At 38.2% G+C, this 22,139-nt stretch overlaps 1 protein-coding gene across 1 annotated transcript; it reads left to right on the forward strand.

The window, feature by feature from the left end:
• The first annotated feature begins 4,338 nt into the window (after positions 1-4,338).
• Spink1 (serine peptidase inhibitor Kazal type 1) lies at positions 4,339-10,815 on the forward strand. The gene is made up of 4 exons (XM_027927518.2): positions 4,339-4,393; positions 6,044-6,075; positions 7,296-7,402; positions 10,770-10,815. The coding sequence occupies exons 1-4, from the start codon at positions 4,339-4,341 to the stop codon at positions 10,813-10,815; spliced, it is 240 nt and encodes a 79-aa protein (XP_027783319.2).
• The last annotated feature ends 11,324 nt before the right edge of the window (positions 10,816-22,139 follow it).

The following is a 22,139-nucleotide window of genomic DNA, read 5'->3' on the forward strand; positions in this document are numbered from 1 at the left end:
ACATGGTTATTCTAGAGAACAATTGCAACCCCTGGAAACACATGGTGAGATGGTCAGCTGACACTTACTTTGCTTTAAAATGTTTTTTAAAAGACATTCAAATTCCCTAAGACTAACTAACCATGGGGTTTTCATAAAAAAAAAAAAAAAAAAAAAAAATGATGCTGCTGACATGTCCAGTTGATTGGAACAATGAGGTGCACCTAAGCTCAGTCAGTCCCTCACTGATGCCTGCACAGGGATGTGCTTATCACTATCTACAACATTCTTTCACTATCAAAAATCAAGCCCAATTCACTCATACATTGCTGGTGGGACTGCAAATTGGTGCAACCACTCTGGAAAGCAGTAAAGAAATTCTTCAGAAAACTTGAAATGCAGTTATCCAACTCCTTGGTTTATATCCAAAGGACTTAAAATCAGCATACTGTAGTGACACAGCCACATCAATGTTTATAGCAGCTCAACTCACAATAGATAAACTATAAATGTGGGGGAAAGAATAGAAGTTCCTTGGATTAGACAAAGGGAAATGAATAGAAGGGAAGGGAGATGCCAATAGGAAAGACAGTAGAATGAATTGGACAGAACTTTCCTATGCTTACACACAACCAGTGCAACTCCTGTCATATATATCTAAAAAGAACAAAAAAAATCAAGCCCAAGAAGAAATATTTTAACTCCAATTTATTCTTTACAGTATTAGTTAAAGGCTGTTTTAAGAAAGTGAAGTGGTTTGATAGGTCACAGTGAATTTTTCATAGCTTTTAGGGCCTCTACAAAGTAAAAAAAATGTTAGCCAATAACAAAGACAAGACATAGTGGGGACACAACTATATGTAATGTGCATGACAATATACAAAGAAAGTGCAGTGGTGAGGGAAGAACCAAATGGCAGAAAGGCAAACAGATGCTAGAGAGAGAACACACATTTGATTAAAAATCCAAGAGGCCATCTCAGCAAGGACAGACAAGAGAAGAGTATCCAGAAACTTCTCTACAATTACGTGGCCAATTGGTTTCCAACAAGAGTGACATCACACTGCAGTGGAAAAATAAAACAATATTTTTAGTTATTTAAAATAAGTTGATGGGGCTGGGGCTATAGCTCAGTGGTACAGGATTTGCCTAGCATGGGATTAAATCAATTAAATCAAGCACCACAGATATTTCAGCCATGCTTTATAAGTTGGGTACAAGTAAAATCTGGTTGGAGAGTAAGTAGTGAAAGGAAAAGAAGAGTGGTTTTGGAATGGCTATGCTATTCTCTGGATAACAAAATCAAAGGCTGAAGAGTAAAGACACAGTGATGTCAAAGAGGTCTTCAAATGTCAGGCCAGATATCACAGGCTTTCTATCTCTAGTTTCTGTCAATTTCCTTACTAGGCAAACCCCGGGTCATAGGGTGTGAAAATCAACAGGTGCCCAACCAAAATCCCCACCCCAGTGAGTTTTATCAGCACCCATTGGAGCAGTTCTCTTAAGTTTCATCATTCTTTAATCAGGTGAATAATGAGTCCTTGGGACAGAAGGGAGTAGGTCATGCCATATTTGCTCAAGTTCCCAGGGATAGACATGCAGAAATATGTACATAGAGGTAAAGAAGGGGGAGTAATTTACACAGGCTAGGCAATATAAACACAATAACTATGACTAATCGTCTAGCACAGTAGCAGTATTGCTCTACTCAATGCCACCCAACACTGCAGGACAAACAATATTTATTCCATCAAGAACTTGATCATGAAGCCTAAATGTATATCCATTGCTCCAGTCCATGAAAGAGGGTGATAATATTACTAGCTAGCAATTGTACTTCCAGGTAAAATGGAGGATAAAGTAACTGCACAGTATTTATATACAATTTCTAGTTTTATTTTCACACCAAACAAATATATTATGATATGCATTTTAGTTGTTAAGGATGTTGATTCACTCAGTGTCAGATCACAGTTGAAATGGCAGATTTATTTTTGCATCCTGGCCTGTCTTCTCCGTGTATTTCATTCATCCCCTTCTACTTGCTGTCACCAAAGGTCCATTACCTATCATGATTTTAGGTCTAATTTCTAACCAGAATTAGAAATTTCTAATTGCTAACCAGAACAAAGAAATGGCCATTAAAGCTTGGTAGAATGAGCAAGGACAGAGCTGGGGGTGGGGGGCAAGCAAGAGAAGAAGAAAGGAATCAAGTCATTCAGAGCCTACACTCTTCCTGGGGAGTTTGGACAATCAGAAACTAGAAAATAACATGACTATATCTGCATTTTACAAAGTTAATTTGTTATTTCCATGGGTAGAGTTTTGAGTAAAGAACAGTAGATGTTGGGAAAACATTTGAAGGAAATTGTGAAAAGCTGAAGAGGAAATACTGGCCTTATTTTAGATATGGCAGTGGAAGGTGATGAGCAGCATCCAGGACTGAGGTCATCCTGGGCATAGATCCAAGAAGGATCAATTAGGTGTGGAAGATGGTGCATGGTAAGGGGAAAGGGAAGCATCAAGGAGAACACTTAGGTTTGGACTTGAACAATCAGCTAGAAAGAAAAGAAGCAGTGGGAGAAGGAAGAGAAGAATATTGGTGGGAATGATCAAAAGAGTAGACTGGGATGCATCAGATCTGAGGTGCCTGGAGGAAGTCCAGATGAGGATGTCAAGAAAGCACTCAATGTCTTCTGAGTATTTCTCAACAGTAAAATCCAAAGTGCTTACTATACACTGCATGGCCCTGCATGATCTAGGCCCTCATTGTTTTCCTTATCTCATCTCCTATTTTTCTATCATTTTGCTCCAGCTAAACTGTCATCCTAGGTGTTTCTCAAATATCTCTGCCTCAGAGCCTCTGCACTTGGCCATTCTGTCTAGAATGCAAATTTTTGGATATTCACTTCCTTCTGTTTGGAATGTCACTTAAATAGCAAAACCTCTCCAACACAAATATATCCGAAATCCTCCTTTACCTTCTGTATCTTTTTCTCCTTAGTATTTATCATAATATATTTTATCATCATTTATGATACTTGTTGTCTGTCTCCCTCAACTAAAATAAACAGAAGCTCCAAAAGGACAGAGATCTTGTCATTTTTATTGACTAGGATATCCCTAGGGATTGGTACAGTGCTTACTAGATGTCAAGATCTGGAAAGGGTCTGAGATTTTACCCTATTTGGAAGCTAACAAGTTAGGCTGCCACAGTTTAATGGATGCTAGCAGAAGACAGACTCCTGGGTCAAGAAGACACCTACTTATTCTGTAGCAATGGCCAGAGGGACATCATTTGCTCTGGTTTCCTCAACCCCAATTTTCACAGGATGACATGAAGAGGTACAAACAACACTCACACAGAAAGTGACTGTGTACCAAGAAAAAAAAAAGCCAAGCTTTGCAAAAATTCTAAATCTTTTTAAAAGGACACCTGAATTTTGTCTTGCAAAAAGATATTCCTGTTGCTCTAGACAATAAACAAACTGACTCCTTGCATCCAAGGGTGATATTATTTTGTTTTTCAAGAACCTTTGTTATACAAACACCCTGGAAAAGACAGTCTGAAACAAAGGTGATGGATCTTCTAAACACAAGTCTTGCAGCAATATGAGAGAACAGAGAATCATCTCCTAATAACACATGATATACATGCAGTACATATTATTTTTTAATGAAAAATCAAAATTTTGAGTTAGATACTAATATTATTTCAATTTGCAGGTGAATCAATAAAGGCACAGCAAAAGTGAATCAACTATCCGGGAATGCACAGCTGCTAAGTGGTTCTTAGCAGCACCCTCCACCTCCACAGCATACACTTGATAGAACTCAATCCTCCCTAGCTCTGACCTGTCCCTCCATCAACCCCACCTGAGTCTTAGTGAATAGGTGATTGAAAAAGAGAAGAGAGAAAAGAATAATAAGAGTGGAGAAAGGGAACAAAGAATGGAGAGGGTGTTTTAGCTCTCCTTACTTGCTCTTGTATCCAGATCTACAGAGTAGACAGGAACTTTGAGTTCACCTTACACCTAGAAAACTGGAGTTCCAGAAGGGAAGAGCCTTCCCGTAACCGCAGAGAGTAAGGGTTCGAGTTAACTAGCTAACCGTCAGAACTGCTTTTTCCTGATAGAATTTGAGGTGCCTCTTCCTGTCACCTCTCATGCACACAGCTCTCTCTGAGCCTGGAGGCCAGGCCATGACAGTCAATCAATAACCAGGGGCACCTGCTACACAACACAGCAGGTGGAGCCTGTGCTGCCCATAGCCTATATGACCCTCCAGTTCCAGGGTTGTTGAAAGCAGTGGTAAGCTCTGTGCCTTTTTCATCTGACCTCTTGACTCAGAACCTCAGCTATGAAGTTGACAAGCATCTCTCTTCTCTGTGCCTTGACCTTGTTAAGTTTATGTGGTAAGTGATTTGCATATTTCTCAAATTTAAAACTGCTTGCTCTATTGCATTGCTAAACAAACATCTTTCTGGAAATTTAACATAGTCTAGACTTAATTAAAACTAGTTAGTCTTGGCTAGCCTTTTGGTCCCAATGAGATAAAATAAGATCAATAGTTAAGAATTATAGAAAGAAAAATTTTTAACATAAAATGAGAGAAACAATTCCAGTGGGAGGTGCCCAGAGATAGAAAGGTTTTCCTCTAGGCTGGAGCTGACATTCTATAAGGGATATGATAGAGAGAAAGTGGGGATACCTCAACCTTAAATACACTCTCACTCTGTAAATGCTTAAGGCCAATTTACAAATTTATAATTTTCATGGAATTGCATTAAATAGATAATAATGGTTGCCAGTTATTCAGTATAAAACGTATGGTTTGACTGATTAAAATTTTTATTTTTGATCTACAGAATGTTTCAAAGGAAAATATTCTGCTTGAGTAGATGGTATACATAGGTCCCCAAACTGCCTCTTGACAAGGTTAGCAGACAATTCTGAACCCACAGCCTTCAGATTACTTTTTATCATTGAAAATGTCTAACATTTTCAACTTCATCTCCAGTCCAGGAGAAAATATTACTGAGAGCCAAACCCGTACTTCGCTAAAGAGTAGAATATCATTTGTTATATTTGCTAAATATTTATGGGAGCAGAGGTCCCTTTTCCCTCCTCATACATATTAATTAATGCAAATAGATGCCTGTGGTGAGCACCTGCTCATCAATTTTTAGACTCATCTAGATTCTAAAACCCACGGGGACCCCAACAACAGCATCAGGTTCTGACTATTCCAGCAGCTCTTCTTCTCCATGCCCTCAGAGATTGTTGATATCAAAATTATATCTCATAAACATTTCCTACTTTGGGTGCTATCAGATTAATTTCCCTTCCTTTCAGGGAATTCTTCTACATTTACCATCCCCTACATGATGTTAGCAAGACCTGCAATTTTCTGAAGAATGCAGTGTCTATTTTGCTATTTGTAAATTCAAGAAATATGATTTGATCCATAGTCAGTCTGTGTCATAAAAGTGTGAGGAAAGGTTCTTGGGAACTGATGGTGAATTGGCAAAAAGGGTCTGGTTTTAACTTATGAAAAGGGGACTTAATGCAATTATATCTGAAGATCTAGTCAATGTTAGTGAGAACTATTTCATAGCTAGTTATGTAAATACCCATACCTTGACCCATAAACTCAGATAAAGATACTTACACTTCACTCATTGTGAAATCAAAGATCTAATGACTGGTTGTGAGAATGTCAGTGAGCCTTCAATGTCATTTACTCAGCACCAATTTCAAGCAGTAAGTACATAATTTCTATTTTCAAGGAAATGAATCAATGTTTCTGAAATACCAAATTGAGATACTTTTAGTCATAATAAGATTTTTACTTAACTTCTTAGGATTTTAGCAGACAGGGAGTAAATGGAATCCAATCATATGTCCTTGAAAGAGGATGGAAATAAGAGGTGGTCAGTGGAAAAGGCCAGCAAAGAAGTCAAGCCTTCTGTGAAAGCAGAGGGTTCTGGATAAGAATAGGTCTGCATCTCTCATTTACGATCCAGCTTAACATGTCTGGTTTTTTTCATTTGTTTGTTTTCTAGGTAACACTGAAGCTGATTCCCAAGGAAGAAAGGTAAAGAGAATTTTAGAATTTTGTAAGAGGCTAAAACTTTTGATCCAACAGAAGTGCAGTCTGTCAACTTTCAGTTTAACCTGAGGTTAGGATGAAGAGTAGGAATGCTAGGAACACTCAACCTGGTAAATACAGGCGGTAAGGTAGTTCCCCAGCCCACAGGCCTGTGTTGGAGGACACATTCACTGACGCCTGGGCAACTTCTATGCAGATGTCTGATGCTTGTTGTGAAGGAATTCAAGTATGCACTAGGACTAGCTGGAAAGACAAGCATTTGAGGTGGAAGCTTTCTCTAGTCCACTGAGTAGCCCTTCCTCTTAGGGCCAGCTTGATCATGTTGACATAAGTTTCCCCCAGTCACGGAGGTGCACCTCGAGTTTACAATGAACAGCAGAAAATAATGAACCAGGTTCTTCCTCTAGAAAAATAATTTTACACCTAACTTTTCCATATTTTCTTTTTTCCAAAAGGTAATTTCATTAAATTTGGTGACTAGGAGAAGAAGTTTCCATCTCTCCTCACACTTATATCTAGGCAGCTGATGAACTAAATGTTTATAAATGAATAAATTATTGCATTTGTGATAAATGTTATGAAGAAGCTCTGGTACCATTAGGAGCATCACATGGTTAAAAGAAGATGCCTCTAAATAAGTGACAGTGATTTTGAGCAATGAAGGATAAATAGGGCTGGCAAAACACAGGTGGGAACACTGTAACAGCCATTTGGTGATTATTAGCTCTTACTGGAGCAGAGCACACAGAGGACAAAGACTCCAAGAACGGAAGACACCTAGTGCTTTTGCATGCTTAAGGGAAGCATGTGTAGGAAAGAACATGCCCCAGGTAGCAACTAGCCTGAGAGAAGCAAGCACCTGCCATAATTGTAACCTGGGACATCATCTTCCTCACCTGAGGGAATCCTCATGACAGCACTATGACATTGATGGGAAATGGTAACATCATTCCCATTTTATAGATGAAGTGACTGAGATTCAGGAACCAAAAACACACCAACATCACACAACTTGCACATAGCAGAGACTTTACTTAGAACCAGATTTTTTGACTCCAGGTTTTAGATTCCTCTCCTTGGAACATTCAGTGTAATTCTCCAGATTGTAACCATGCACAAAAAAAATTAAAACCATTTAGTAATTTTGCCATCAACTCAAAGAATAGAGGATGATGGGAAATGATTGTGTTTAACTTCATTTTCAGGCTAATTGCAACAATGCAATTACTGGATGCACCAAGATTTATGACCCTGTCTGTGGAAATGATGGAAATACTTACGCCAATGAATGCATGCTGTGCCTTGAAAATCAGTAAGTACAGACTTTTCTTTTTAATATATATTTTAAGTTTACTGTCTTCAAACTTTTATATATCTTATTTTCCTAAAAACCCAATCAATATACCAATAGCATGAATCTTACTATGAAAAAATGTCAACTTTTTCCAAAACTAAGTTTTCCCTTTTTTATCTCTCTGATACGATAATATGATTTTAAAATCACTTAGAGGATAAAACTCATGTTTTAGAATAAAACAACAGATAGTCTAGATTCATAAAAAGCCTATACACAAAAAAGTTACTTTAACTTTAAAAAGTCATTCTTACTGACAGGAGTGATTGTATTTTCTAAAGCCCCCAAATATACAAATATAAATTATATAGATTTGGGTGCCAAAAAGTGAATTTTTGTATCATTTTAAATCATGGATATGATAGCTAACCTCAAAGAAGTTTCATTTTCTGAAGTGCCCGTAAGTGGGTGAAAGGAATTGGATTCAGGGGTGAGATGTAAGTGTGCCACCGATTTCATATTTCATTCAGCAATAGAACAATTAACACTAGCCTCTGCTTTCTTAATCTTATGACTAGGAGAATATAGGTCATGAGCACATGTAAGCCAGCACCTTATAATTTGTAGCAAATGCCAGCAGAAAAGACATAAGTATTACAGAAGTACAGCAGAGACTTGTTTTTAAAACTAGTGCTAGGATCAAACTCAGAGGTTTGAACATGCAAGAAAGTGCTTCATCTGCCTCTGAGCTACACCCATCCCTAGAGATTTATTCTTGATGAAAGGAATCAAGAAAGTATTCATGAAAAGAATGCCATTTAAACAGGATTCTAAGTTTTTGGCAGCATCAACAAGGATCATTCTAGGCTAAATAAATATGTGAATAATCCAAATAAAAGAGGTTCCATAAGTGATTCAGTAAACAGTTATTTTGGGGTTGACTTGTTATTAAAGACTTTGACTTAGGCTCAATGACTATATACATTTCCACTATTGCATGAATTCTCTTCCTATTAAACAATCCCTTTTTTGAGCAGTTTTAAACTGTCTCAGAAACTTCTCAGAGTTTACCAAGAAGTGTGAAAACAAAGATTCAACACAAAACAATATGTATTCTGCTGTATTGTGGGGAATTTGCTTCCACAGGAAAGACTTACAAAAAGAATCTGCAACCACTTGTTACTTTTCCCATGGCCCATGCTGTTGACATAAGATCAACTATCATATTTCCACCTAAGGGGAAAAAAGCAGAACAGCCCTGAGACTTGGGAAATTTCCAGATGCCAACTTCAAAAAGCCCAATATTGAGGGTGACACATTGGGAAAATATGAGCAGAGGGCTGGGACATTAGTTTGCCCTTTAAGACCTATTAATTCCTGCTGGCTCTTTTTATTCTTTCAAATATATGTAAATGTGGAGGGCAGAAAAATGTAACATTTCTTGCTCTTTCTATTTTTCTTAGATAAGAAAACTTAGGGGCTGGGGTTGTGGCTCAGCAGTAGAGTGCTCGCCTAGCATGGTGTGAGGCACTGGGTTCAATCCTCAGCACCACATAAAAATAAAATAAAGGTATTGTGTCCACCTATAACTAAAAAATAAATATTAAAAAAAGAAAACTTAGGTTTATAGGTAAAATTGGCTCTCTTAAATTACAACTTATTTCCTAATATATGATATTGCCTTTATTTCTATCATGTATTAAAGGCCCTCCCCAGGTGGAGATGTTTCTTGGTGGCAGAATGCTTGCCTAGAGACTGCAAGGCTCTGGGTTCAATCCCCAGTCCTGAAATACATACATACATACATACGTACATACATACATACATACCCCAAACAAATCGGTTGCACAGTAACTAGAGCCAAACTCTCATCCTAGATGCCAGGTTTTGAGGTAAGCAGATAATATCAAACAAGGGCTGGCATGTGGTGATCTCCTTTGTCAATATGCACCTGGAGGGTATGTTCAATTAGGACTTTTTCTCTTTGTTCTACATCTTTTTTGCTATAAGATCATAACCATCCAACAGAACTTTCTGTAGTGGTAGGAATGCTCTCTATCTGTACATAGCTACTAGCCGCTAGCACTTAAATGTGGCTAATACAATTGAGAAACTAAAATTAAAATATATATATACTGATACATACCAGTTATACAGAATAGTGGGTTTTTACTGTGGTGTGTTCATATATGCATGTGACATAATTTGATCAGTTTCTTTCCCTAGTACCTCTCCTTGCCCATTCTTCCCTCCCTGATGCCTTTCCTCTATCCTAACAGTCTCCCTTCTGTTGAAAAACTGAAATAATATATTATTTATATATAATAATATAATTTGTATATTATTTATATTATTTAAATTCAAATAGCCAAAAGTGGACACCAAACATGCTGACCCATATTAAACAGTAGGGCTATAGAAAACCAATCACCTCATGGGCTCTGTTTAGATCATTGTACTTACTGTATGCAGCTGATTTAGAAATCATTATTATTACCAGTTAATTGATTATGGGACAAGAAAGAATTAACTCTCTCAAAATAAACAACCAAAAAAGTCCAGTTAAATGGACATATACAAATAGAAGTATCAGATATTTTCCAGTAATGGAGAAATAGAGGAAATTTTGTAGGCCAGTATATTCAAGAAAAGGATGGCTAGAAACATGAGAGATCAGGATCGGTCTCAGGAACAATTACAGGATTTAGGGCTATTTAGCTTAAAGAAAGCTGCAGTATAAAGAGAACAGAATTTTTTATCTGGAAAGCAGGATACTTACCACTAGCTGACATTATATGGGCTACAGAAATGATTTCCCTCAACAAGACCTCACAGATTTGGATCCCCAGTTTTCTTTTTTATTTATATTTGTTTTATTTGTAGGTGGATGCAATATCTTTATTTTATTTTTATGTGGTGCTGAGGATTGAACCCAGTGCCTCGCGGGTGCTAGGGAGCACTCTACCACTTGAGCCACAACCCCAGTCCCATGGATCCCCATTTTTCTAAAACCAAAGATCAACTAGTTCTGCAGCAGCCTGGGCACCAGCTACGATGGAAACCTGGTAGCTAGGGCAGTAGCATCAGGAGCAAAAGAAGCAGCAATAGATAGGAGATTAATTTCAGGGGTCCACTGTAACACTAGACGTATAAACTCAGTAAGGACAATTTTCCTTTCTGTTTTATGGCTAGTGAAAGTAATAGTTAGCAACAAATACGTGATGAAAAAAGTGAGTGAATAAATGAATGAGAAAAAGACAAAGGAACACATCTTAAAACTTATATTTGTTTAATAAAGCTGGTGTTTTTCCCATTATTTTTCTCCCATAGTCACTTTTTGTCAATAAACTTTTAAGTTGATTTTCTTTTTCAATCTCTCCTACAGGAAGCGCCAGATTCCTATCCTCATTAAAAAATCTGGGCCTTGCTGAGAGCCAAGGCGTGAAATCCTTTAAGATCACCAAGATGTCCAGCTGACATGCCTGCTGAATAAATGTATTTGAACACAGTCGTTCTTCCCAAATGCTTTTTCCTTAAACACATGTGTGATTACACAGGGGACAAGGAACTTGGGAAAGACTCAGAACAGACCCAGTGTTAGCAACTTCACAATCCTGTGAGCTCAGACGGTGTTTCCCTTCTAATGCATTTTCCTTCCTATCTTCTTACATCCTGATGCCTCTGTCTTGGGAAATGTGATGCTGATACTGAATGACAGGACCCAAGGGACTGTGGACTCCTGTAATCCCAAATATAATTGCCTACTACCATAGGGGATAGTTGGAAAACTCTCAGTCCAGAAACATGTTACCTGTCACATTTCACTGATTGAAATAATTCCTTTATGACAAGCATGTTGGCACACACCCGTAATCTGTAATCCCAGGTACTCAAGAGGCTAAGGCAGGATCATCTCAAATTTGAGGCAAGACTCAGCGATTTAGGGCTGAGGATGTAGCCTAGTGGTAATACTACTACCACCATCATCATCATTCCTTTAGATTTCCTTGGGATTTAATTGGGCATTTATTTTGTATGGCACAGGTCTGTATATGTGGACACAGAGCTACCCTCTCTGGTAGAATAGAGTTGAGTCCTTGAGAGGTTTGGTTTGTCAGCCTATTGAACAAATTCATCCTATCTGAGAACTTAGAAGAAAGACATTTCTTAGGGCTCATAAGGATACCAAGCTGGGAACACAATCTCAAGCAGTAATGGGTCTTTGCTTCAACACTTTGCAAAATGGAATCTGAATATAAAGGGGAGAGAGGTGACATGCATCTTGTAAGGATTTTGGATTGATACTGGTAAAGGACATGTTGTCTTGTTAGTGCAGGACTGGACAACTATGATCATTCTCTGGACAGATTCTCATAAAAGCAAAGAAACGTTGCAGTCCAAAAGATTTGCTGAAAACAGCACACAGTATTCCAGGGAGTGATGGTTTCTTTGTTTGTTTGTTTGTTTTTTCCCAAGACATGAGCTAACATTCTGGTACCTATTGTAAGCAACAGAGTCAAAAGTTTGGATCTAGACATATCTGAGATCTGACTTAACTGCCATTTCCCAACTCCATCTTTTGTATCCAAAGACTTGCTTTGGATATCTGCTTTGCAGCTCGTGGGTTTGCACTAAGGATGGGGGGGGGGGGTCCTGATTCTGAATTAATTTGAGGAGTGGACACTTGTATCATCAAACCATGCCCAAGATATGAGATGATCTGGCAAGGTTAAAAGGGGGTGATATTCCAGAGGAGCTGATGGTGAGGACTTGGCGAAGTGCACCATGGTTTATAAGTGAGCCACAATAGCACCATTACATTACTTTCACCTTCTGAGTAAACTCAGCAAAGTGAATACACTTGACTAATATCACCAGCAAACAAAGTGTCAGAGTTAGGCTTTTAATTCAGGGCTGATTTCAAGTCCAAATCTTCCCTGAAATCACAATCTCCTCACATGGATTACTCACTATTCCTTGTATAGAAAACATCCTTCTATTAAAACAGTCTATGTGTTTATATTCAGCAATAACTAATAAGAGAGAAATAGGAAGTGTCCCAAAAGAAAAAAATCTACAACTACTAAAAATAAAAGGAGAAAGAAGGAAAAGCAGCTTGAGATCCTGTGTTTCTTTAAAAAAAAAAAAAAAAAGCCTAAAGTGGAGAAGTGGGTAGAGAGACTGATGGAGGCTGAGTTGCATCAGGTTTATACATCTTGTGGAACATACCACCCATTCAACTAGAAATAACAGGTGAAAAACAATTCTGCACTTGCAAAACATAGTTACCTGGCCCTATCAGGTTTAAGTTAATTTCTTGTGATATTTAAAATACACGTCTTGGGCTGGGGATGTGGCTCAAGCGGTAGCGCGCTCGCCTGGCATGCGTGCAGCCCGGGTTCGATCCTCAGCACCACATACAAACAAAGATGTTGTGTCCGCCAAAAACTAAAAAAAAAAAAATATTAAAAAATTCTCTCTCTCTCTCTCTGTCTCTCTCTCTCTTTAAAAATAAAATAAAATAAAATAAACGTCTTGAGGTTTAACTGTGACCACTAGAGGGTGCTGGCCTGCCATGTGAGTCAGCGTAAGCAGATCCTGAGGGCTCTCACCCAATATTGTGCTAACTGCAGTTGTGGATGCAAAATGGCTTCCAGCGCCTCCACTGTCATGCTAGAGGACATTTGAAGGGCACCCCTAACATTCAGGAACTTTGCCATAGTGAATCGTTGAATACTACAAATCTTCATATCTAATGGGACCATTCTGCAAATTCAGAAAGAAGAGTTTGGAAATTATAAGCAGAAGCAAGACAAAAATCCAGATTATCTACCTCCAATGGCTCTGAGCTCACCTCTTCTCTCTTCTCTCCTCTTCTCTCTCTCACTCTCTCTGATCCATCAGAAAACATAACCTCATGCCCGGTGGTAATGCTTTAAAGAGATAATTTACAAATTAGAATGTGTATAAAAATGCAAGCTATCAAAATTGTTAAGATTTTGAAATTGTTTTATGATGAGTGATTCAAAGAAGTAGGAAAATTTTAGCTACAGAAGAAAAATTCTCAGATCTTGGTGGGTTTTTCAAACAATTTAAGGGACAATAGTGTCAACACAGTGAAAGCAGAAACATTGTCCTATTCTGAGTGCTGGATTATAGGCTCTACCACCGAGGAGATACCAAATTAATATTTTTGTTACATAAGTGAACAAGAAAGAGAAATGAACACCTTTTGGTTGTCCCCAAAGGGTAAGAATTTAGACTTTATGAGGTAGAGAATAAAGATGGACTGACTTTGGTCAGTAAGAAATATACACTACAATGATTAAAGGGCTCTGTTTTAGCATGCTTGGGCTTGCTGTGGCTCTGCCACTATGTAGCCAAGGGTCCTGGCAGAAGTCAGAGACTTCTCAAATTTCACTCCTCATCTCCACTATAGGTTAGTTATAACAATTCCTTCCAAGGGCAATGAGCCCAGGGCTTGGCAAATAATAAGTGTGTAAGAAGTATTAGCTTTTGTTATTATTACTCTTATTCATATTATAACCCTTATAGCTCATTAAACAAACATTCGACTACCTTTTGGTAACTTTACTTCTTCAAGTAACAATTCATTATATTATTGAATTGCCAGGGATTTTGTGGAAGATATTCTCAACTGGGTAGAAGTGGACTAAAACTCTCTACTTATATATTTGAAAACATTTAGGATTATAAACCATAACTACAAAGTTCAAACTCAAGTATAAGGACTAATCACAAATTTTATGCATTGAGAAGGGTATCATGGCCATGGGAGGGAATAGAGTAGTAAACCCAGTGCCCATTATTAGGTCTCCTTCCCTAAGTGGAGGTAAGAACTAATCCTCATCAAGTGCAGGACCACAGCACTACACCATGTAGTTAAAGGACCAATTCATTCCTGAAGTTTTCTTGATTTGGTCTCAGAGTATTGAAATATGAACTATCTGATGGGAAAGGATATTTTTAAAATGTTGCAAGGGAGAAGGAAACTTGTTTGAAATGAAACATGTAAAATAATGAGTTATACTGAGCCACTTGAGAAAAAGGAATGCGAAAAATATTGAGCATTTATTTCCATTTCTCTGATCCAATTTATTTCCTAAAAACCTTAGCTTAATCCAACTATGTAGAAATAAATTTTATTTGTATAAGAGAGAATTAAGTAAAAAACACACACAGCTCCTACTTTTTCAATATTTAGCACTGCCAACAGTTTCCTTTGTTTTCTTTCATTGTTTAAACAGTAATTAACTTCTAACTAAAAACATGAAATATGTAAATAATAAAACAGTATGCACAAAATGAAATAATGTAGATCTTTCCTTATAGCCAAGTCAGAAGTCACTAAAAAGCCAACAAACAATAAAAATAAAAACAGCTAATTGGAGATCAGGTCAAAACCCAATTCCTTGGAAGGCAGGGTGTATGGGAGCAGAAAGATGGTGGAATATGATGAATATCATGATCCTAGGTACATGTTTGACTGCACATATGGTACAACACTACATTGTGTACAATCAGAGAAATGAAAAGTTGTGCTGCAATTGTGTACAATGAATCAAAATGCATTCTTCTGTCATATATACCCCCCATTAAAATAAATAAATAAATAAATTTAAAAGAAAAAGAATATAATCAAAAGAGACCCAGGAAGTTACAAAGCCAGAGCCAGCTATCTGGCAGAATTAGTTTTGTTCTTATACAGCAGTCACTAACTCATAATGGTTCAATTTAGATTTCTTGACATGACATGATGCAAAAACAATAAACATTCATTTAAAAAACGCCAATTACTTGAATGGAATACTTTTGCAGTCAAGTATTTTTTAAATGTGTTAAAAATAAAAATGGAGATCACAGTTTAGATACCTCAGAGTTAACTGCCTATTGTCATTTAACACAATTTAGAAAACCCAACCCTGAACAAAACACTAAAGTTAGTTTTTTGTCCTTATCAACATGATTCTTTGAAATGAACCAGCTACCTGTAGACAAATCAGCTTCAAGCGCTCTGCACCTTAAAGAAGATTATATGACAGTGAGTCACAAAAGAGGTCAAAGGTCTTCCTCCTCTACTTTGCAAGTTGTGCTGCAGGTGCTGTAAAATTGAGATTTCCTGCTATGTTCCAGCTTAGGATTTCCTAGTTCATGAACTACTATTTTGTATTCTCAACAAAATCTTAAAATTCTAACAATCTGATTTTATTTTTGACAGATGGTAATAGGTAACTCATTGTTCTCAATTGATTAGAGTCATGAATAAGGAGTGTAAAATAGATAATGTTTCTTGATTTTATATTATTCCTTGTTAAAAGAAGAAAAAAGAGAAAATGCGGGGGCAGGGGGGGGGGGGGAATGAAGTGTTTCCAGGGGAAAAGTTTTGTCAAAAGTAGAAGCAGAAAGCAGGTGGCACACATGACTAGAGAGGCTGAGGCAGGAGGATCCAAGTTCAAAGCCAGCCTCAAGGTATGGAATATATATAGCTCAGTGACAAAGCTCCCCTGAATTAAATACCCATTACAAAAAAAAAGAAAGAAAGAAAGAGGAAAAGGAAAAGAAAGAGAAAAGAAATAGAGAAGCAAAAATAGGAAATTACCAAAAAAAATTAAGAAAAATAACAAAAAGTGGAAGTGAGAGGACATAAGCAGGATCATACATATTCTTATTAAAATATAGAGAGAAGCACCTCAATTGACAAGGAATAAAATGCAGAGAAAACCTAGTGAGCTTTTTAGTGAATGTGGTTCTGGACAGCCACATTCCAAGTGAATCACCACACTTCGAACTGCTGGTGCTTAATTTCGGCTTTTTTTTTTTTTTTTAATTTTTTATTGTGGGTTGTTCAAAACATTACAAATTTCTTGACATATCATATTCCACACTTTGATTCAAGTGGGTTATGAACTCCCACCTTCACCCCATACACAGATTGCAGAATCACATCAGTTACACATCCATTGATTTACAAATTGCCATACTAGTGTCTGTTGTGCTCCACTGCCTTTCCCATCCTCCACCCTCCCCCCTCCCCACCTCTCCCCTCCCCTCCCCTCCTCTCTCTCTACCTCCTCCACTGTATAACCCTGAGGGTCTCCTTCCATTACCATGCAATTTCCCTTCTCTCTCCCTTTCCCTCCCACCTCTCATCCCTGTTAAATGTTAATCTTCTTCTCCTGTTCTTCGTCCCTACACTGTTCTTAGTTACTCTCCTTATATCAAAGAAGACATTTGGCATTTGTTTTTTAGGGATTGGCTAGCTTCACTTAGCATAATCTGCTCTAATGCCATCCATTTCCCTGTAAATTCTATGATTTTGTCATTTTTTAATGCAGAGTAATACTCCATTGTGTATAAATGCCACATTTTTTTTATCCATTCGTCTATTGAAGGGCATCTAGGTTGGTTCCACAGTCTTGCTATTGTGAACTGTGCTGCTATGAACATCGATGTAGCAGTGTCCCTGTAGCATGCTCTTTTTAGGTCTTTAGGGAATAGACCAAGAAGGGGAATAGCTGGGTCAAATGGTGGCTCCATTCCCAGCTTTCCAAGAAATCTCCATACTGCTTTCCAAATTGGCTGCACCAATCTGCAGTCCCACCAGCAATGTACAAGTGTACCCTTTTCCCCACATCCTCGCCAGCACTTGTTGTTGTTTGACTTCCTAATGGCTGACAATCTTACTGGAGTGAGATGGTATCTTAGGGTGGTTTTGATTTGCATTTCTCTGACAGCTAGAGATGTTGAGCATTTTTTCATGTACTTGTTGATTGACTGTATGTCCTCCTCTGAGAAGTGTCTGTTCAGGTCCTTGGCCCATTTGTTGATTGGGTTGTTTGTTTTCTTATTGTCTAATTTTTTGAGTTCTTTGTATACTCTGGATATTAGGGCTCTATCTGAAGTGTGAGGAGTAAAGATTTGTTCCCAGGGTGTAGGCTCCCTATTTACCTCTCTTATTGTTTCTTTTGCTGAGAAAAAACTTTTTAGTTTGAGTAAGTCCCATTTGTTGATTCTAGTTATTAACTTTTGTGCTATGGGTGTCCTATTGAGGAATTTGGAGCCCGACCCCACTGACTGTAGATCGTAGCCAACTTTTTCTTCTATCAGACGGCGCGTCTCTGATTTGATATCAAGCTCCTTGATCCATTTTGAATTCACTTTTGTGCATGGTGAGAGAAAGGGATTCAGTTTCATTTTGTTGCATATGGATTTCCAGTTTTCCCAGCACCATTTGTTGAAGATGCTATCCTTCCTCCATTGCATGCTTTTAGCCCCTTTATCAAATATAAGATAGTTGTAGTTTTGTGGATTGGTTTCTGTGTCCTCTATTCTGTACCATTGGTCCACCTGCCTGTTTTGGTACCAGTACCATGCTGTTTTTGTTACTATTGCTCTGTAGTATAGTTTGAAGTCTGGTATCGCTATACCGCCTGATTCACACTTCCTGCTTAGCATTGTTTTTGCTATTCTGGGTCTTTTATTTTTCCATATGAATTTCATGATTGCTTTCTCTATTTCTACAAGAAATGCCGATGGGATTTTGATTGGCATTGCATTAAACCTATAGAGAACTTTTGGTAATATCGCCATTTTGATGATGTTAGTTCTGCCTATCCATGAACAGGGTATATTTTTCCATCTTCTAAGATCTTCTTCTATTTCTCTCTTTAGGGTTCTGTAGTTTTCATTGTATAAGTCTTTCACCTCTTTTGTTAGGTTGATTCCCAAGTATTTTATTTTTTTTGAAGATATTTTGAATGGAGTGGTTGTCCTCATTTCCAATTCAGAGGATTTGTCGCTGATATACAGGAATGCCTTTGATTTATGTGTGTTGATTTTATATCCTGCCACTTTGCTGAATTCATTTATTAGCTCTAATAGTTTCTTTGTAGAGCCTTTTGGGTCTGCTAGGTATAGAATCATATCATCTGCAAATAGTGATAATTTAAGTTCTTCTTTTCCTATTTTTATGCCTTTAATTTCTTTCGTCTGTCTAATTGCTCTGGCCAGTGTTTCGAGAACTATGTTGAACAGAAGTGGAGAGAGAGGGCATCCCTGTCTAGTTCCAGATTTTAGAGGGAATGCCTTCAGTTTTTCTCCATTCAGAATGATGCTAGCCTGAGGCTTAGCATAGATTGCTTTTACAATATTGAGGTATGTTCCTGTTATCCCTAGTTTTTCTAGAGTTTTGAACATAAAGGGATGCTGTACTTTGTCAAATGCTTTTTCCGCGTCTATCGAGATGATCATATGGTTCTTATTTTTAAGTCTATTGATGTGGTGAATAACATTTATTGATTTCCGTATATTGAACCAGCCTTGCATCCCAGGGATGAATCCTACTTGATCATGGTGTACAATTTTTTTGATATATTTTTGTATCCGATTCGCCAGAATTTTATTGAGGATTTTTGCATCTAGGTTCATTAGAGATATTGGTCTGTAGTTTTCTTTCTTTGAAGTGTCTTTGTCTGGTTTAGGTATCAGGGTGATGTTGGCCTCATAGAATGAATTTGGAAGTTCTCCCTCCTTTTCTATTTCCTGAAGTAGCTTGAAAAGTATTGGTATTAGTTCTTCTTTAAAGGTTTTGTAAAATTCTGCTGTATACCCATCTGGACCTGGGCTTTTCTTAGTTGGTAGTCTTTTTATGGTTTCTTCTATTTCCTCAATTGATATTGGTCTGTTTAGGTTTTCTATATCCTCCTGACTCAATCTGGGCAGATCATATGACTTAAGAAATTTATCTATGCCTTCACTATCTTCTAATTTATTGGAGTATAAGGATTCAAAATAGTTTTTGATTATCTTCTGTATTTCTGAAGTGTCTGTTGTGATATTGCCTTTTTCATCCCGTATGCTAGTAATTTGAGTTCTCTCTCTTCTTCTCTTCGCTAGCATCGCTAAGGGTCTGTCGATTTTGTTTATTTTTTCAAAGAACCAACTTTTAGTTTTGTCAATTTTTTCAATTGTTTCTTTTGTTTCGATTTCATTAATTTCAGCTCTGATTTTAATTATTTCTTGCCTTCTACTTCTTTTGCTGTTGTTTTGCTCTTCATTTTCCAGGATTTTGAGATGAAGTATGAGATCATTTATTTGTTGGTTTTTTCTTTTTTTTAAGGAATGAACTCCAAGCAATGAATTTTCCTCTTAGAACTGCTTTCAATGTGTCCCATAGATTCCGATATGTTGTGTCTGTGTTTTCATTTATCTCTAAGAATTTTTTGATTTCCTTCTTGATGTCTTCTATAACCCATTGATCGTTCAGTAACCTATTGTTCATTCTCCAAGTGATGTATGCTTTTTCCTTCCTTCTTTTATCGTTGATTTTCAGTTTCATTCCATTATGATCAGATAAGATGCATGGTATTATCTCTACTCCTTTATATTGTCTAAGAGTTTCCCTGTGACATAATATATGATCTATTTTTGAGAAGGATCCATGTGCTGCTGAGAAAAAAGTGTAACTGCTTGATGTTGGGTGGTATATTCTATATATGTCAATTAGGTCTAGGTTATTAATAGTGTTATTGAGTTCTATAGTTTCCTTATTCAACTTTTGTTTGGAAGATCTGTCCAGTGGCGAGAGAGGTGTGTTGAAGTCTCCCATGATTATGGTATGGTGGTCTATTAGACTCTTGAACTTGAGAAGAGTTTGTTTGACGAATATAGCTGCACCATTGTTTGGGGCATAAATATTTATGATTGTTATGTCTTGTTGGTGTATGGTTCCCTTAAGCAGTATGTAGTGTCCCTCTTTATCTCTTTTGATTAACTTTGGCTTGAAATCTATTTTATTTGATATGAGTATGGACACTCCTGCTTGTTTCCGAAGTCCATATGAGTGATATGATTTTTCCCAACCTTTCACCTTCAGCCTATGTATGTCCTTTCCTATCAAATGCGTCTCCTGTAGGCAGCATATTGTTGGGTCTTGTTTTGTGATCCATTCTACTAGCCTGTGTCTCTTAATTGGTGAGTTTAAGCCATTAACATTTAGGGTTATTATTGAGATATGGGTTGTTCTTCCAGCCATATTTGTTTATTTCTGTTACTAAACATGGTTTGTTTTCCTCTTTGATTATCCCCCCCCCCTTTACTGTCCTACCTCCCACTGTTGGTTTTCATTGTTATTTTCCATTTCCTCTTCCTGTAATGCTTTGGCGAGGATGTTTTGAAGAGATGGTTTTCTAGCTGCGAATTCTTTAAACTTTTGTTTATCGTGGAAGGTTTTAATTTCATCCTCCATCCTGAAGCTTAATTTCGCTGGATACACAATTCTTGGTTGGAACCCATTTTCTTTCAGTGTTTGAAATATGTTATTCCAGGATCTTCTAGCTTTCAGAGTCTGTGTTGACAGATCAGCTGTTATCCTGATTGGCTTACCCCTAAATGTAATCTGCTTCCTTTCTCTTGTAGCTTTTAAAATTCTCTCCTTATTCTGTATGTTGGGCATCTTCATTATAATGTGTCTAGGTGTGGATCTCTTATGATTTTGCACATTCGGCGTCCTGTAGGCTTCTAGGATTTGGGATTCTGTCTCATTCTTCAAGTCTGGGAAGTTTTCTTGTATTATTTCATTGAATAGACTTCTCATTCCTTTGGTTTGGAGCTCTGTACCTTCCTGTATCCCAATGACTCTTAAATTTGGTCTCTTAATGTTATCCCATATTTCTTGGATGTTCTGCTCATGGTTTCTTAACAGTCTTGCTGAGCTGTCTATGTTCTTTTCCAGTTGAAATACTTTGTCTTCATTGTCTGATGTTCTATCTTCTAAGTGTTCTACTCTGCTGGTAGTATTCTCCATTGAGTTTTTAAGTTGGTTTATTGCTTCCTGCATTTCTAGGATTTCTGTTTGTTTGTTTTTTATAACCTCTATCTCCCTGTATAGTTGATCCTTTGCTTCCTGGATTTGTTTGCGTAATTCGTTGTCGAAGTGATCTTTCATTGTCTGATTTTGCTGTTTAATGTCTTCCTTGATACTCCAGATCATCTGAAGCATGTATATCCTGAATTCTTTATCTGACATTCCATCTGCTGCAGCTGTTACCTCTTCTAAAGTTGCGTTGACCTGCATTGCTTGTGGTCCTTTCTTTCCTTGTCTTTTCATACTGCTTGCGTATCTTTCCTGCAGGTGCGGGCGGCGGCTCTGCTCTCTTCTTATTCCAATTGGGGTGTCGTGGCTACCACGCCGGCAGGTCACTGGGCCTGTTCTGGGAGCTGGCGGCGGCTCTGTTCTGCCCCTACTCCAATTGGGGTGACGAGTGTACCACGCCGGCAGGCCACTGGGCCTGATCCGCCGGTCGGTTGCAGGTTTGCCTACCCTGCAGGCGCGGGCGGCGGCTCTACTCTGCCCCTACTGCAAATGGGGTGACGTGTCTGTCGTACCGGCAGGCCACTGGGCCTGTCCCGCTGGTCGGTCGCAGATCTGCCCACCTTTCGGGCACGGGTGGAGGCTCTGCTCTGCCCCTACTCCAATTGGGGTGTCGTGACTACCCCGCCTGCAGGACACTGGGCCTGTTCCTGGCACGGGCGGCGACTCTGCTCTGCCACTACTCCAATTAGGGTGGTGTTTGTACCACGCCGGCAGGCTCCTGGGCCTGATCCGCAGGTCTGTTGTAGGTCTGCCTACCTTGGAGGCGCGGGCGGCGGATCTGCCCTGCCCCTCCTACCACGCCTGCGGACCCCTGGGCCTGATCTACAGGTTGATCCCTGGTCTGCTCACCCTGCGGGCACG

The sequence above is a fragment of the Marmota flaviventris genome, chromosome 5 (genome assembly GCF_047511675.1).
Source record: "Marmota flaviventris isolate mMarFla1 chromosome 5, mMarFla1.hap1, whole genome shotgun sequence".
Taxonomy (NCBI): Eukaryota; Metazoa; Chordata; class Mammalia; order Rodentia; family Sciuridae; genus Marmota; species Marmota flaviventris.